Source organism: Simochromis diagramma, unplaced genomic scaffold, assembly GCF_900408965.1.
Source record: "Simochromis diagramma unplaced genomic scaffold, fSimDia1.1 OVJJ01000602.1, whole genome shotgun sequence".
Taxonomy (NCBI): Eukaryota; Metazoa; Chordata; class Actinopteri; order Cichliformes; family Cichlidae; genus Simochromis; species Simochromis diagramma.
The window spans coordinates 11,483,106-11,498,867 of record NW_024387040.1 but is presented as its reverse complement, the minus strand read 5'-3'; the positions used below and the strand labels follow the sequence as shown (position 1 = coordinate 11,498,867).

Below are 15,762 nucleotides of genomic sequence, written 5' to 3'. Positions count from 1 at the left end.
TGGGTAACTAACGTTGCTCTTCAGAGAGAACCAGATGACAGCAGCAGGGAATGCTTTTGGGCATGGCTACTTTCTGAATGAGAAGTTGCTACGGTATGAGCATGCAGTGTCAAACTGTAGTTTGACAGTCAGCTCTAGCTTCATATGTCTGTTTTCAAAACAGAGTGTTTAATACTTAGTTTAAGGCTTCCAGATGGGGCTTCACAAACCAGTGAATCATATCACTGTGGCTACACCCTTCAATACACAGTCTGTGCATAAACAAAAATTAACAGAAGCTACTGTAAAACTTATTTTAAAGAAAAACTCTGGGCTTTTTTATTCCCCATGAACATGACTGGTGGAAGAGCGCTTAAAAAAGCATGATGGGGGAATATATTCAAAGCATGTGACACTAATAGCATAAAATGTATAACAAAATGTCAGCGGTTCTGTTAGTGTTCGGTTGGCTCGAGTGTTATTTTCTGCTTTCTGCGTTCCCCTTTATCTGTCGTGATGCCGTGCGGTTAATTAGTTATCTTTTGGTTACTTCCTGTTTTACTTTGAAGGTTTGGTTTCTCAGCTCTTTTATTTCCTGCTTTTGTTCTTTTCCCTCCTTTCTGATTGTCTGCTTTTGCTTATGTTTCATTTTTGTTTCAAACAGTCAAATGTGCCCAGAAAGGTTCCTAACTGTTTGGCAGCCATAATACACCTTCAACAAGTCGCTATGTTAAGCTCACAGCTGAACTATGAACATTAGGCTCCTGTGAATAACTCTGCTTCTTATCAAAACAGATTGTTGTCATCTTTGAAGATTCAGGTTGTCATTGTATTTTTAGTCTTTGGGATTGCCTTTAATTGATTTCCTCATCCAAGCACGTCTTCCTTTTCCTTTAAAATTCCAGCTGTTGGGATAAATTGACATTTTTCACTGGTGGTTCTTGTTTATATGGCCTGGCTCAAACAACAAAGTGAGGTCACACAGGGTGTGCATTTTCTGTTGATGCTGCAACACAGATGAGATTTGTCGCCATGTTGTTACGGATTCTAAAATATAAATATACTATAATATACTAAAATATAATGCTATGTGCATATAACTTTATACATTTCTTGACATTTTCCAGGTAAATTGATTTGGGTAAAGGAAGTGGGAGGACATTTTATAAATACTAGACAGCACCCAGTGATTCTGTTTTGTTTTCTCTTTCGGACCGTGTGTTTTTCTAGCCGATAAAGACATGCTCTCTAATGATTTTTACCTGCATTTGGGTCGTCTCTCCGCCAATACTTGACAGATACGTGACATAGAGGGTATGTCTTGAAATAAGCATCTACTTCGTTATGAGCCGTGTGGGTATTATAGTGTTTGAGTACAGCGGTGAGGAAAATCACTCTACACAGATTCACGGGTGTCAGATTGAGGGTCTTTCTAGGGTCTCACCACTAAAACGACAAGTCGTCTTCGACAGATTAGTGAAGAGTCACTTCATATACTTTGGCCTCTTCAGTGGAATTTACTTGAGGAAGTTGTCCACTGAATAGTAACCTGGTAATTACCTTGGGCTTTTGAGTCCTGGCTGGCCTCTCAAGGCTTCGACTGAGGAGTGCACACTCTCGGACTGAAAAATGCATTCAGCCCTCACCAAGGACCTTGAGAGACAGTCAGAAATAGCAGCCTCTCAAGACATGCCGAGTCCAGTCCGCTGTGAAGAGCATCACAGTGACTGGTGCTTCATTTTGACGTTGCCACCGGCCTTTCCTCTAGATCTCTCAGTCAGGTCACAAACACTTCATAGCGTGTCAAGTGTCAGCTAAAGTACCGTTGCTATTCTGGGCCTCTTGTTGTTTCTTTGGATTCATAAGTCATTATCGTCTTGGTTTAGAAAAACATGTTCACGTTGTGTGGAGAAAAAAAAACAAACAGTAAAGGAGTTTTTGAAGGAGAGCAAGAATGAGAGGGGAAAATGTGTTTGTACAGGGGAGATGATGAAATCTCATTCCCACAAGAAATAGAATTAATGGCGATTCTCTAATCAGGCAAATAAGTCTGTTCTTAATTTAGCTATTAATTATGTCTTGTAATTTGGCAAACAGCACACAAAGTCTGCCAAGGGTGCCCCCTGACGCCCCTCGTGTATTTCTCTGCTCTTCTCAGTCTACTTCCTATCACACGTTCAATCAAATGGAAGAGGCTTTACTAATTTAATATGGAGAGACGACGAGGCACAGTTAGACAGAAAGAGGAATCTCACAACTTAAATAATTAGACCCGTGTCCCTCCCGCAAGGCACTTGATCTCAGTCTGTTTGCTGAATGTGGTTTGCGGGCTTTACTTTTTGCTTTGGTATTGACATATTTTAATAGTTTTCACGTCTGTGTCTGCATTACAAGATGTCACGATTAAACGCTGTTGATTGTAAAACTTATTCTAGCTTAAACTGCACTCATTTTTGTCTCTGGTCTTCTCTTCTCAGTGTTTGCCGATCCGTGGTCACGGATTTGTCTTGGACAAGTACAAGTGCCACTGCAGGAAAGGTTTCTATCATCCCAACAGAGTAGCTGTCAATGGTTTTACAAGTAAGTAATGGCAAATCAGTCACTGTAAGATGATTGTTCCTTGTATGCAGACTTTATTCATGTGGCTGCGTTTAAGTGTTGCTAAACATGCTAACAATGAACAACCCTACAACTTAAAGCAGGGAAATCACAGGTGGAAGTGCGTACATTATAGCCAGTATGTGCCCAATTATACCCTGGCTTTAATTCACCTTTGTTAAATATATTAGTTACTTCTGTGCATATCAAAATGTTTGATGGCATTTAATATTTTCTGGAAATTGTCTGGAAATTTTCTTACTGACTAAACGCCACAGCAGTCCATGAAACGTGGCTGAAAGATCTGACAAATGTGAGTAAACTGAAGGATTGGTAAGTTGTTTATCATACTTTTTGATTTGCAACGTCCACAGTTAAAACCTTTATTGTCCTGGACTGAGGTGAAGAGAAGAAGTGAGTGCAGAATGTAGAGTTTGGTGGAATACCAATGAAAAAGAAGTGGCTTAATTGGCAAAAATCTGAAAAATAAACAATGTCCACTGCAGTCACTGGACTAAACAGGGCGTATCCAGACACTAAGAACCAGTAAAACATGGGGGGAAAACTGACGTCTTGATCAAGGTGAAGGGAGGATTATATGTAGACACACAGGACTGATTGCACAATGAGAGGCAGGTGAGAACAGAGCACAGGTGGAAACAGCTAAGGTGGGGTAATTCAAGCGGGTAATTAGCGGAACAGGAAGTAAAAAGCACAGGAGACACAAAGGTAAAAAATTATTATTTAGCATCAGATTTTTCAAGCAGTTTGGCAGCAAATGTTTGGAAATTTTAAAATGTTTCCACATAATCATCCTTTTTTCTCTCACTAAAATAGAGCAGATGAATTAACAATAAGTTCATTTTATTAATTCTGACTCTGCTAAAAGCTGCACTTTATGACGAGGACCGTCAGCTATTTGCGATAACCGTATCCGCCCTGTCTGAAAATTGAAGTAGCCCCAGTACCTGGGGAGGCTAATCTGGTTCGAGAAGGGAAATATCTTTTTAATGGTAGCGACTTTCTCCAGTTTATTCTGTCTGCTGTGAGTTAATTAAAAAAGGCTTTTGCAGACACAGAACCCCAGTGGTTTTCACCTGCCCTCCATCACTTTCTGTGCCATACTTTCATTTCAATCCACTTTCCCTCCTGCCTCATCCCACTCAAACCTCATACAGCGTGTTCTCGTGCGTCTGTTTCAATTTTACCCCCATTCTCATCCATTTCCCTCCCCCTTACCTTCCTTCACTCAGATTTTTCCACCATCTTATTGCATCCATTTTTTACTCTAAAACGTCACACTTCGTGCACAGAGAGCTAAATATATGTTCTGTCTGATTTAGCCAATTTGTGTTGTTTGCTGTGCTGCGAAGGCACACAAACTTGCATGTGCAAGTGTTCAAATCTGCATGAAAGCTCAGTGTGTGTGCATCTTTGAGAACCCAGCAATAGAGAGGAAAAGCAAGCCTGTTAGCGAGGCGTTGTGCTGCAGTTTGGCCCACCATGGGGCCAATAACAAGCCTGTTAATCCACAAGGGGACATCACTGACACTCCTGCAGAGGAAGCCTGTGCAACTCTCTTCCCTTTGTCTCACAGTGATCTTACATTGTGTATCTCTCATATAAATATGGGAGAGAGGTTACTGTAGCTGCGTTTCCTTTGACTGTCACTCAAACGTAGCAGCAACAAACCACTGAGAATGAGCTAAAGGAAATGACTCAGTGCTACCGAGATAAGTACTCCTTTTGAAGGGATCAATGATGTGCCGAGTCATAGCTTTGAAAAATAGGCCAGTTTCTTTTTAAAGGCAAAATCCCTGCAAATCTCTGAGACAATGCCTGCTTCCAATAAAGCCTCTATAAAAGCTCTATAAGTCCAAAATGTGTTATCTATCCAACCACATGGGCATCTCTCAGGGGATTTCTATACAAGCCAATAACAAGTCCACTTCCTCCTTGTTGTCCCCCTGGGTTTGTTTAGTTTTTTTTTTTTTTTTTTTTTACCTTACTTTACCCTGAGAGAGAGTTTTTTTCTTAAGTTTGCGTAAGTTTTTGCTGCTTCCCAATGTGACCAATGTATTTGAGCAAATAAAAAAAACAGCTACTTTTGAAGTGGTTATAGTTAGTTTATACTACGCTTCATTCAAAAACATTTCACAGCTTGTCTGGTCCTGGTAGAATAAACCAAAAAAGTTTTTAAAAAAAAGTCTTTGTGTGTTTTTTATTAGGGAGCTGAAGTCATCAGCCTTGTATGATATGCCTGTGACTGAACAGGGTTGAGCAGTGTTGACTTTCCATGTTCACACACAGAGATCCATCTCCCTTTTGTTGACACAGTGTCGATGACTTCTTGTAAGGTCAGAGACGAAGAAGAGTATATATACAGTCGGGATTCACTCTGCCACTGACGCACTTCCTCTGGACAGATCTGGAGGAAAATTCAATAACAAGGAAATTTAAATGACAGTTGCTGTACCATCTGTTCCTATCTTCTTCAAAATATGATGTCGAATGTCAAATTATTGAGTAAAAAAACAAAAAAAAAACACATATACAAATCAAACAGATTTACAGGTCAAGGGTAGTTGTGTAAAACCTAATTCAGTGAAAGTAGATGTTACAGTCTTTTATCTTTATATTTACCTATAACAAAGCGATCAAACCATTCAACCAATATTTTAACTACACTATTGATTATTGTTTCAAATTCATTCATTCAACTTTAGCAAAAAATTTCAACCAACTGGCAAACTGATTTTCTAGTTCTGTTTCTAGCTAACTAACTCTGTCAGATTGTGTTACCATATTAATAAATGTACTTTTTTATATTCTGATTTATTTTATAGTGCATGGGTATTCTATTTATGTGTTTTCTATTAAATAATTTCTATTAAAGGCATTTGTTTATGCACAGCTCTCTTAAGGCCACGGCATTACCTTGATTTCTTTTCCAGCTGTTCTGTTGTAGATTTGCTCATCATTGTCATGTTGCATGAACAAATTTGGACAAAGCTTTGTAGTTCTTGGGTTTTTGGAGTTTCTCTGAGCATTGCACAGTCTGATCTAGGGGTGAATTTTCTTGAATGTCCACTCCTGGTAAGAAATGGCAACTGTCTTGAATGTTTTTCACTTGTGAATAATCTTTCTTAGTGTACAATGATGGCCTTCTTTACTTTATAGAGCTGCTCAGACTTGTTTACGATGATCTGCATCTGATTAGCAGAAATGCTATTTACCCTCTTGATTCCTATGGATGGAGGAAAGGTGTACATAGTTTTTTCACACATTCATTTTTTTGTTAAATATTCTGTAACATTGTGTAATATGTTGCCCTGTTGTTTATCTGAGGTTATATTTAACCAGTTTTTGAACCTCTTAAGGACCAGATGATCTCTTTTTATGTCCTGATACGTAAAAACGTAAAACTTGAGTGTGTACTTTCTTTTTCGCATGACAGTTTATCATCTAGCTCATTTATTTTAAGTTAACAACTTATCAGTCCCACCATTAATTCTAGCATTTTTTCAACTGTTGATCTTTCTTTTGTTTTCTTCTTTTGCTTTATAAACTAAGAGTACAACGTTTACTTCATTATATTTCATAATTCATTTCTATTGTTAGCCAACTGAATAAGCTAAAATTATTTGTCATTTTATCCATTAAATATTTATCCGTAACTTTTAGCTGTTGGAATTGCATTTAATATTTCAGAAATGTATTTATTCAGCACATTATGCTCTTGAATTCAGATATTTTTTAGTATTTTTAATTTTTATTAAATGCACTAATTTATGTGCTACTTTAGCCTAAATGAACTTCAGTTGCAGAAAATTGTTGGCGGGGTTATTGTGTCAGTATTTCGGGCCGTTTATTTATTTTTTATTATTATTAAAAATGTAGCTATAATTGTCCTGGAACACACAAAAAATATGAAATCAGCCTGTGAGATTTTTTATTTAGTGTTTGTTTCTTTGAGTATTTAAGATTTTGGGACTTCTTCTTTTCAATGTTTTCTTTGACAGGAATGGGGAGGAAGGGAAAACCTGCAGATAGCAGTCCCAACACAGAGGAGGGATCTTCCAGTGACTGCCTGCCTTGCCAGCAGGGTTGTGCCTACTGTAAAGATGACACCCCCTGTGTGGTACAAGAGGATGGCGCTCTTCGCATGGCTGTGGTCTCTTTCCAGTGCCTCTGCATGCTGATCGTCTTCATTAGCATGGTCCTTATATACCACTTTCGTAGGAATAAGGTAGGTGTTATAATAAAACAATGATTTTCCAGATACGTCATCTTGAATTGGTATTAAAGGGCATCTTCTTCTTTAATATAATCATATTTATGTGTTTTAAACCAAGAATGTAGTCATTAATGCCATGAAGAGCTAAAGTTTTGTGACTCAACAGTGGATAAGAGAGATCTACACTAATTTAATTCACAATTGCAACATCACATCAACATGTTTGATGTTTTATAGGCCATATGGTCATCAAAGCCCGCTCGAACTAATAAACAGTAGTTCCAAATGTGGGTGGTCACAATAAAGCTTTGAAATGATTTCAAATGAATCGAACACTTCAGATCAAGTCAAAATCACCACCTTGGATCACGACCAAAGTTTGCAAACACAAAAGCACATTTACTTTGATTCATACATCAGACCACTCACCATTCAATCTGTTTAATCTTTTACTTATGATCCGTGGTTTATATGTATATTTGAATGATGACACCTGGTTGAAATCTCCTGCTTAATTTAGTAACTTCACTAAGTTTTACATTATTTACATGACCTTGAGACCATGCACCTTTAAAAAGAAGAGTATGAATGTAAGATGTGATGCAAAGTAAAGATTGAGATTTAGCTCATGCAAGAGTGCTGCCTGTGGTACGGTGGGGTCCTATAATCAGTCACAGAGAGTGAATGATCAGCAAACGTGGAGAATACTGTATTTTACTCGTTTCTTACTCGAGCATGGCATGAGTTTGCGAATTAGTCACGTTTATTTTTGTTTTTGTGTTTGTCTGGTTTTTCTTTGCCTGAATGAGCTTTTTCATTTGACAAGCCCCATACCTACTTTCAGCTGCTCCCTTTAGGGGTCGCCACAGTGGATCATTCTCCTCCTAGTTCCATCTCATTGTATCTACTGTATCGCCTTTCTAGATCTCAATTTCTATCTAAAAAGTGAAAAAAAAAGAAAAGAAAACAGGCTGGATGTGCTGGTAGTGGAGGAATTTAGAGACTTAGTCAGGTTTGAGATTTTAAATGGACTTAAAGGCTTGAAAAACTATTCTGTTAAGTTTAGAAAAAGATTGTGGTTTGGGTTCAAATAGAACGGATGTCCTTCTTTTTTGCCTGGGTGAGGATACCTATACAAATTTTGTGGTTGATCAAAAGAGCTCATTCATTTTTTCATGTTATTGTGATGTAACCGTAACCTCTGACTCTAACCCCCTCTAAGTCTATACTTTCCTTACATGAAGTAGTACATACTACTTACACGAATTACAAATTCAGTCTAATTCGTAGCATCTCTTTGGTGATTCTTTTGTTTCTTGGATCTACGTAACTACTTTTTTAAAAGTGGGATTTGGCTTTTCAACTCAATTCAATTCAATTTTATTTATCCAGCGCCAAATCACAACAACAGTCGCCTCAAGGCGCTTCATGTTGTAAGGTAGACCCTACAATAATGCATACAGAGAAAACTCAACAATCATATGACTCCCTATGGGCAAGCACTTTGGCGACAGTGGGGAGGAAAAACTCCCTTGTAACAGGAAGAAACCTCTGGCAGAACCAGGATCAGCGAGGGTCGGCCAACTGCCGCGACCAGTTGGGGTGAGAGAAGGACGACAGGATAAAAGACATGCTGTGGAAGAGAGACAGAGATCGATCCTCCAGGAATCAGTCCTGGAGTTTTCAAGTACCAGAATTAGACTAGCGTCAGAATGCTGTGGAGGGCATTGAGTTACATTTGTTAGTTATCAGCAAGACTATATTTTAGTCATTTACTAAGCAGCACTTTGATGACACAGATTCCTCATCAGTCTAGCAACTCAATGTGTTGATGGTGTCTGAGCATCGCTGCTCTAATATGCCGGAAAATGAAACATGCATTAGAAACAGAGTGTTTTATATATTAATACTAATATTCAAAAGCTTTGCAACTCAAAACACAGAACTACCTCAACACACACTCAGGATGCTACACTTGCTGGGATCTGCAAACCGTAGCAGACAAACAGGAGATTCAGTTTCATTTCACTACAGGAGCCAACTCAGGTGTGAGACCCTACAATGTTAGAGAGAAAACCTCAACAGTCAGACAACTCAATCAAGTAACCCTTCTGCGACAGTGGGAAGAAAAAACTCCCACAAAAAGCAGAAGGAGGCGGGGTGTGTATTGTGTACTTTTCCAGGATAAGAAAAAGTGAGATACCATATGGGGAAAACTGCGACTGCTCCCACTGTTCAGTGTTACCTGAATACACCGTACAATGTCTCGTGTTTTGGAACAAAAAAATAAATATATATTCATGTCAAGACACAAAACTTGATTTTGTATGGTTAATATTTCAAACATTTTTTCTTTAGTTTAACGTCTACCTAATTAAATCTCTGAACTTTCAGCCTCCCATTGCTCCCGTTGTTTCTGTCAGTTAAGTGTCTTAATTACTAGCTTGAATTGAGCATCAAACATCTGAGGTTTAGCCTGAAGATGCTCCACATTCCTGACAAAGGAACTTCTAGCTGCTCTGTCTTCCACACCCGAGGACTCTGCCATTACAACAGCTAGAGTTCATCAAAGGATCATCCCCATTATTAAAGCAGATGGATGTTTCAGGTACTCCAGGGCTTTGTCATAATTTAAAGGCTACTTATATAATTCCAATTAATGTCATTAAACTAAGTTTAAGATTTTGTTTCAAAGTTCTTTGCAGACTTTTCAATTACATTCATGCAATTTAATTAAATAAGTTTATTCTGGTGCACCAAGAGAGCCCTTTTGCTTTCTTTTGCATGTATTTTTAAATGGGTGGACACAGCTGTCCTCTGCTCTCTGAAAGCCCCCCTCAAGCGCCTTGTCAATTAGAGGACGATATGTTGCTAAATATCTTACACAAGAGGTGCACACAAAGCGCCTGCAAATGGTGGATGCTTCTATAAAAAGTGCTTAAGGAGAGGAGCTTTGCTTTGCTCTTCTCTTTCAAGTAACAAGGAACAAACCTCCATCCTCTTTAAATCAGCCTTGAGTATTTTTGACATGCTGTGTGATACATTTTAATGTGAATAAAAACTTTTTGGCTTACAGAATTGCCTAAATGATACCCTGTTTCTGTTATATCTTTTAAAAAGTGGGGCAGTTCTGTACATGTTATTTGGTTTATTTCTGTTTACGATACACACACATCACAATTAAAGCTGTCCATTTATGTTTTTATATTAAAAACCGAAAACTTTCTTCTGCAATCTGTTTGTAATGTAATTGAAGTTGGTCATAGTGACAAACCACCCAACACTACAATTGCTCTTTATGAAGCATTTGAGTCTCTTTGACAATCACTGTTTTGGTGTTATGGCCATTGCATGGCTTTGAAATGTGGTTGTTTGGTGGATTTTTCTTCAGTGAAAAGGCCCCAATAAAACCTCAGTAATAGTTAGTTAAGCCTTTGGTCCTTCCTGGAGGATCGGCCAACGACAATTTTCCACCAGCACAGTCTCTCCTGAGCTGCCTTATCCTTAATGGTTGGTTTTATGGTTTAATATTGCTCTGTCCACTGCTACAAGTTGATTTTGCTATTGCTATATTTTCTCGTCACCCAGGACTGAGAGTATTTGGCACAGGTACTGAAAGAATCAGGACTTGGCTGCTGTTGTGGTTCTCTGCATCTCTGCTTTATACAGATTTCAAGTTAAATAATCATAGCTTGATGTGTTGGACTGATCTCCCTGGGGCTACAACAACACCACTAGTCCACCACCCTGTACTAGTAAAAGATGAACAAAGCTTGAGCTTGTGAATACAAGTCCTTGATACCAGTTGGCTAAACATATTATTCCTATTTTGTTGCTCAGATTTCTTATATATTAAATGGTCGATAAATCAGAAGTTTAATAATTGTTGTGTGTTTGTGTTCCCACAGAGTATCAGAGCATCAGGTCTTGTCCTGCTGGAGGCCATCTGTGCGGGGCTCTGCTTCTCTACTTTCCGGTAAGCCTGAGACTCTTGTTGAGCTTGTGCATGTGTCGCCGTGCAGCCTGGATCTCTTCATGCAATCATTTTTGAAGTGTTAGCTGATAATCTACATTTGCCATGCTCCTTGAGCTGAAATAAAAAATGTTCTCCTTGACTGAAGGCTGGCATTCAGCTCGACCTTCACTTCACACCGTCGCTCATTTATCTAAAGCAAAATCACATATCTGAGAACAAAAGTTTCATATTCTGCAGCAGCGGCACAAAGTGGGATTGTTTGCCTTGTCAGACAGTGCAAACCCCAGTTCATAAATCACACTGTTCAGGTGCTTTTTTGGTGGCAGCTGAATGGAGCTGTGATAAGCAGGGATTTCACAGCCGAAGTGTGCATGTGATAAAACGGGACTGGCAGAGACTAACATCCCAGGGCTTGTTGGTGACCCCCTGCTAACTGTACACAGAGCTGGCCAATGAACCCAGCAGCCTGTCAACACTACCATCTGTTGACCAGCCACTCACGCTGCTTCATACGCATTGTGTTAATTTAAAACCAGCACACAGAATTTATTTTACTGTAACCTTTTAAAGACTTTATTATTTATATTTATTCTTAACACAAACTACCATCATTTGATCCAGTTTCTTTAGTTCTGAACTAAACTTATCATTAATAGTGTCTTGATTCAAGATTTATTTTTATTTTTAAATTCATTATTTAGTACTTGAGCTTCTGCTACGTCAGCCACACCCAACCCCTGCTGCACTCTCCCTTTAACCGATTCATTGATCTATTAATCCATCAATCTACAGATCAATTCTTTCTTTCTTTTTTCTTTGCTTCACACATACATTTAATCGCTTTGCTTTAAAGACACAAGGAATCAAATAATTGAGTAGATACTGTCAAAGAAGACCTACGTGTGTTCTTCTCCACCTCCATATTTCTAATCTTGGAATCTGCTGCAGCGTCATTGCATAATTAACAGTTAAAATTTGTTGTATCTTTAGTATATACAGTCCTGCAGTTCATTCTCTGTCTGAACAAAACCAGGCTCCTGTCTCTTTAATCTTCACCTCCTGAAAGTATCTTCTAATTGGCAGCCCCTTGCCTGGCTTCTCCAAACAAAACTAAGCCACGCCTTCACGTCTCAGAAATGCCCATATAAGGAAACGAGCTAATCCAGAGCGATGTAGGAATAAAATAAAACAAAACTGACCATTTAGAGCAAGGGTGGCTTGATATTTTTCCTCATGCGACCTCACTGATTTTGATAAAGTACAAAAAAAAAAAAAACACTGCACTGCGTGCCCAATCAAAAGAATGATAAGTAAACAGCTGAATATGTTCATTTATATATTATATATACCTGCATCAGTGAATGAATATAACATAAAAATTCACAGATACAAACCGAACAGATACATGGTCATATTCATGAATATGAATTAAATTGTTTAGCTGTATCACTGACGGAAAAAAACAACTAAATAAGTAAAATTTAGTATATACATATTTAACATTTATTTGGGCCGGCTTCCTAAATATATACTAGACAACCAAGTATTTAAATATATATTATTATTATGTTTATTATTAGATATAGATTTACTTCCATTTGAGACACTGATGGGATCAATATACAATTGGGCAATCCCCACACTTGTATTTTAGCACTGGTGAACTCATCAGTTTTCTACTGTGGCAGGATCTAACTCCACAGTCCTCGGACTGCAGCTGCTGGTATTCCAATGATCTGGTCTGACACTCCAGAACGTGCAGCTGGCTGAAACTGTTTTAATGCTGGTAGTTTACTGAGGCTTCAGATGTTCACTTCAGATATGTCTAAGCTGAAATAACAATGTTGGTCCCCTCAGTCCAATTGCATTTACCAATTGCTGGTTCAATACTGATTCGCCCATACCTACAGTACTGTCCAAAAGTCTCCTCTTCTTTATGTTTTGTTTCCAAGGAGTCACTTTTTTTTTCTTCATTTTTAAAGTCGTCTAGAGCAGTAATTTTTCAGGCTTTCCAGAGGCCTTTAAAGGGCTTTTTTGGACATTGTCTGATTTTTTGATTTTCAGTGTGCTGTACCTGGTATGGTTTTGTTTTTTTCAAACATTTGAGTATTTCCAAGTAATTAGAAGCTCCGTGGAGAGACAACTGATTCTGTTACAACGTATATTTTGTATGATTTATTTAAGAAATATGTGTCACCCACAAACCACAGACCTAAACACTCTGTTGAAAGTGTGGCTTTTATTGGTTTTTTGATTGGAGGGGTTTTTAGTTTTAGGACTCAGAGTCAGATTGAGCATGGTCTCTCTAACCCCCGTTGCATATTTTAAGCACGTTGGTTTTAGAAGTTTTTGGCTCACTGGAATTCTTTTGACCTGATTGTTTGAAATGGTGTCCATTTTTAAAATGAACAACTTAGACTTTAAAAGGGTATCAATGTGACAGCAACTAAGGGATATAAATAAACATAATGATCCTATTTTAAGATTTAAAGCTTCTTCAGTGTGTTAATGGGCTTTGGAAATGGATTTCTTATAATTCAGGGAGAAATTGAAGTAGAAAATAAGAAACATATTGGATTGTCACTTGTGGTGTAAGTTTTGAATAGTGCTAAATAAGAATAAATGTAATTCCACCCATGTAAAATATCCACTGAAGCTGTAAGCTGTGCGACAGATTAAGGCTCTTTCTTTATTTTACTTACCAAAAAAATAATGTCTAACAGTGTTATGCAATCTATACCAGTGAAAATCAATTCAGGTTTATCAGTGACACTGTTCAGCCAGCTTCTGCAGTACCTCATTATTTTTTGCAGATGAACACCCACATGCCATTGATTTACATGAAACCACCATTATGTCTTTCTCCCAGGAGCACGGGGCATTGGCTAATTGTAATTTAGTCGCAATCACGTGGAGATATATGCTTAGCGAAGCAATGCAAAGTAAATGTAATTAAAGCCAACTGATGTAGAGCCGAATAATCAATGCAATTTGCTGTGACAAGATCCTGGAAAGTAATAATGTTTGAAATCTGCGAGTGAAAGCAAGCCCGGGAGTCAGGTTATTGGTTAGTGAATGAATGAATAGCAGATGATATTCTTGCATCCAGCTGGAGTAGTGATGGCAGCGGAAGCTAAAAATAGATGGCTTGTAAAGAGGCTGTACAAAGGAATTTGACTTTGTAGCTCACTCTGTAAATCCTACCTCATTTAGAGATTACAATGCTTTGAAATGTTCTTGTGGAATAAATGCAGGAGGATTCAGTTTGATCGTCCGCCGTCAGCCTGAACACGACAGAACTTGTTTTGATAATATATGATATATTGGCCCGATGTGTGTGTGGTGTGTTCGTGCAAGGGGAAAGACATCTTTCTGCATTTTACTCTGCAGCATGCTAGATTGATCTCCACCCTGATGCATTTCCATGTCTCCCCTGTGAATCCCACATGAGCCATGGCTGCGAGGGCGAGGCACATCACTCCCAATCTAAATATAGATTCAGAAATATTCCACCGTTGCTGCCGCTGCTCCTATTTTAAATATTTCCACTGTTATTAAGCAGCAGGAGAGCTACATCTCTTTCTGCTCCTGTGGCATTCAGCTTTGTGAAGTAATGCGATTTTTCCCCCTTTTTTTCTCTCCTGGGTGTGTCACATGCAATAACTTCAGTTTTCCCCCCCACTCCCTCCTGCTTTGAGATGAAAGGGGAGGAGGGAGGGACAGACAGTGCAGAGGGAAAGAGGCAAAACTATGGCAGTGCCAAAACTGACTATTTCTGTCTGGCTGCGGAGATGGAGAGATGGACACGCATTTGTGAATCACAATGTGATCCTTGGATGAGCTCGCCAGTTTGCGTCTTTGTGGCTTCTTATTGACGCTGTTGGTGAGGCTTAGATTGGAGCAAAGTGACTGTTTGGATCGGCGCGTTTTCCTTTCAGGTGGAGCCAGGAACACATTCAGATAGGAAAACTTGACTTGTAAGGGAGATAGACATGGAATACAGAAAGCTGCTTTACTGAACATGACTTTACTTATTTTAGTTGTCTACAGCTCCAGAAGAGAGAGACTCATCCACATTTGCCTCACTTGTGCTCCATTTACTCATGTTTTCTGTGTGTCACTTTAATCCTTGTTGATGTTCCTTCACTTGTTGTTATTTTCTATCTACCTTCTCGCTTCTGTTGCTCTTAGCAATGCACCTCAGTACTTGTGATGTCAAATATTCAGTACTTGCCTACTCTTTTCCTGGCTTATGTTTGTAGTATGTTTAATTACCTAATAACTTAAAGGACGTCAAATTAACAGTTTAGGAGATTTTAGACATTATTTTTGGCCCGTTATTTTCCTATGATCGAATTCATGGGAAATTTACTTTTAGGACTGGGGATGCTGAAAAAGTGGGCAATCCCTACTGAGCTCTATAGATGTGAAAAATTAAGGCCAAGGGACACTAAAGCTCTATAATAGCTACTACTGATCCAAAGAAACAAACATATCTTCATGATCAAATTCAGTTTATTTACTTGGGTTGAATTAAATCTACTTCCTTTAATTCTTCCACATCTCTGTAGTCAGTTATGGAAAAAATGCACATGCATATGCATACACACATTATAAATCACCTTTGCCAAAAATAAGGTTTCCCCTGCAGAAATCACATCCTTGATTCCTTTACCCACTCAATGCAGAGGAAACCCAAAGTCTCCCATTGGAGGAAAAAAATAACAAAGCACTGCAGATAACCAGTAACAATCCATGTAAATGCATCATATGAGGCCTCCCAGGCCCTTCTTGTGTGCACTCCACTGCAGTCTGCCCAGAGACAGCCCTCGTTGTTGCTCTCTTCCTCCCACCACCCCCTGCGCTGGCTGCTCATGCATTCATAAATGTTAACACATATGTAAAAGTGGTATAAAGCGATAATATCAAATTTACTATTTTTGATTTTGGTCAGTTCACTTCCCAGAGATCA

At 38.6% G+C, this 15,762-nt stretch overlaps 1 protein-coding gene across 1 annotated transcript in view; it reads left to right on the top strand.

Moving 5' to 3' along the window:
- LOC120741543 (probable G-protein coupled receptor 158) overlaps positions 1-10,794 on the top strand; it is a 53,847-nt gene extending 43,053 nt beyond the window's left edge. Inside the window, exons 3-5 of the mRNA XM_040044522.1 lie at positions 2,457-2,559; positions 6,600-6,826; positions 10,723-10,794. Coding sequence (XP_039900456.1) covers positions 2,457-2,559; positions 6,600-6,826; positions 10,723-10,794 — 402 coding nt within the window. The remainder of the gene's footprint in view (positions 1-2,456; positions 2,560-6,599; positions 6,827-10,722) is intronic.
- The last annotated feature ends 4,968 nt before the right edge of the window (positions 10,795-15,762 follow it).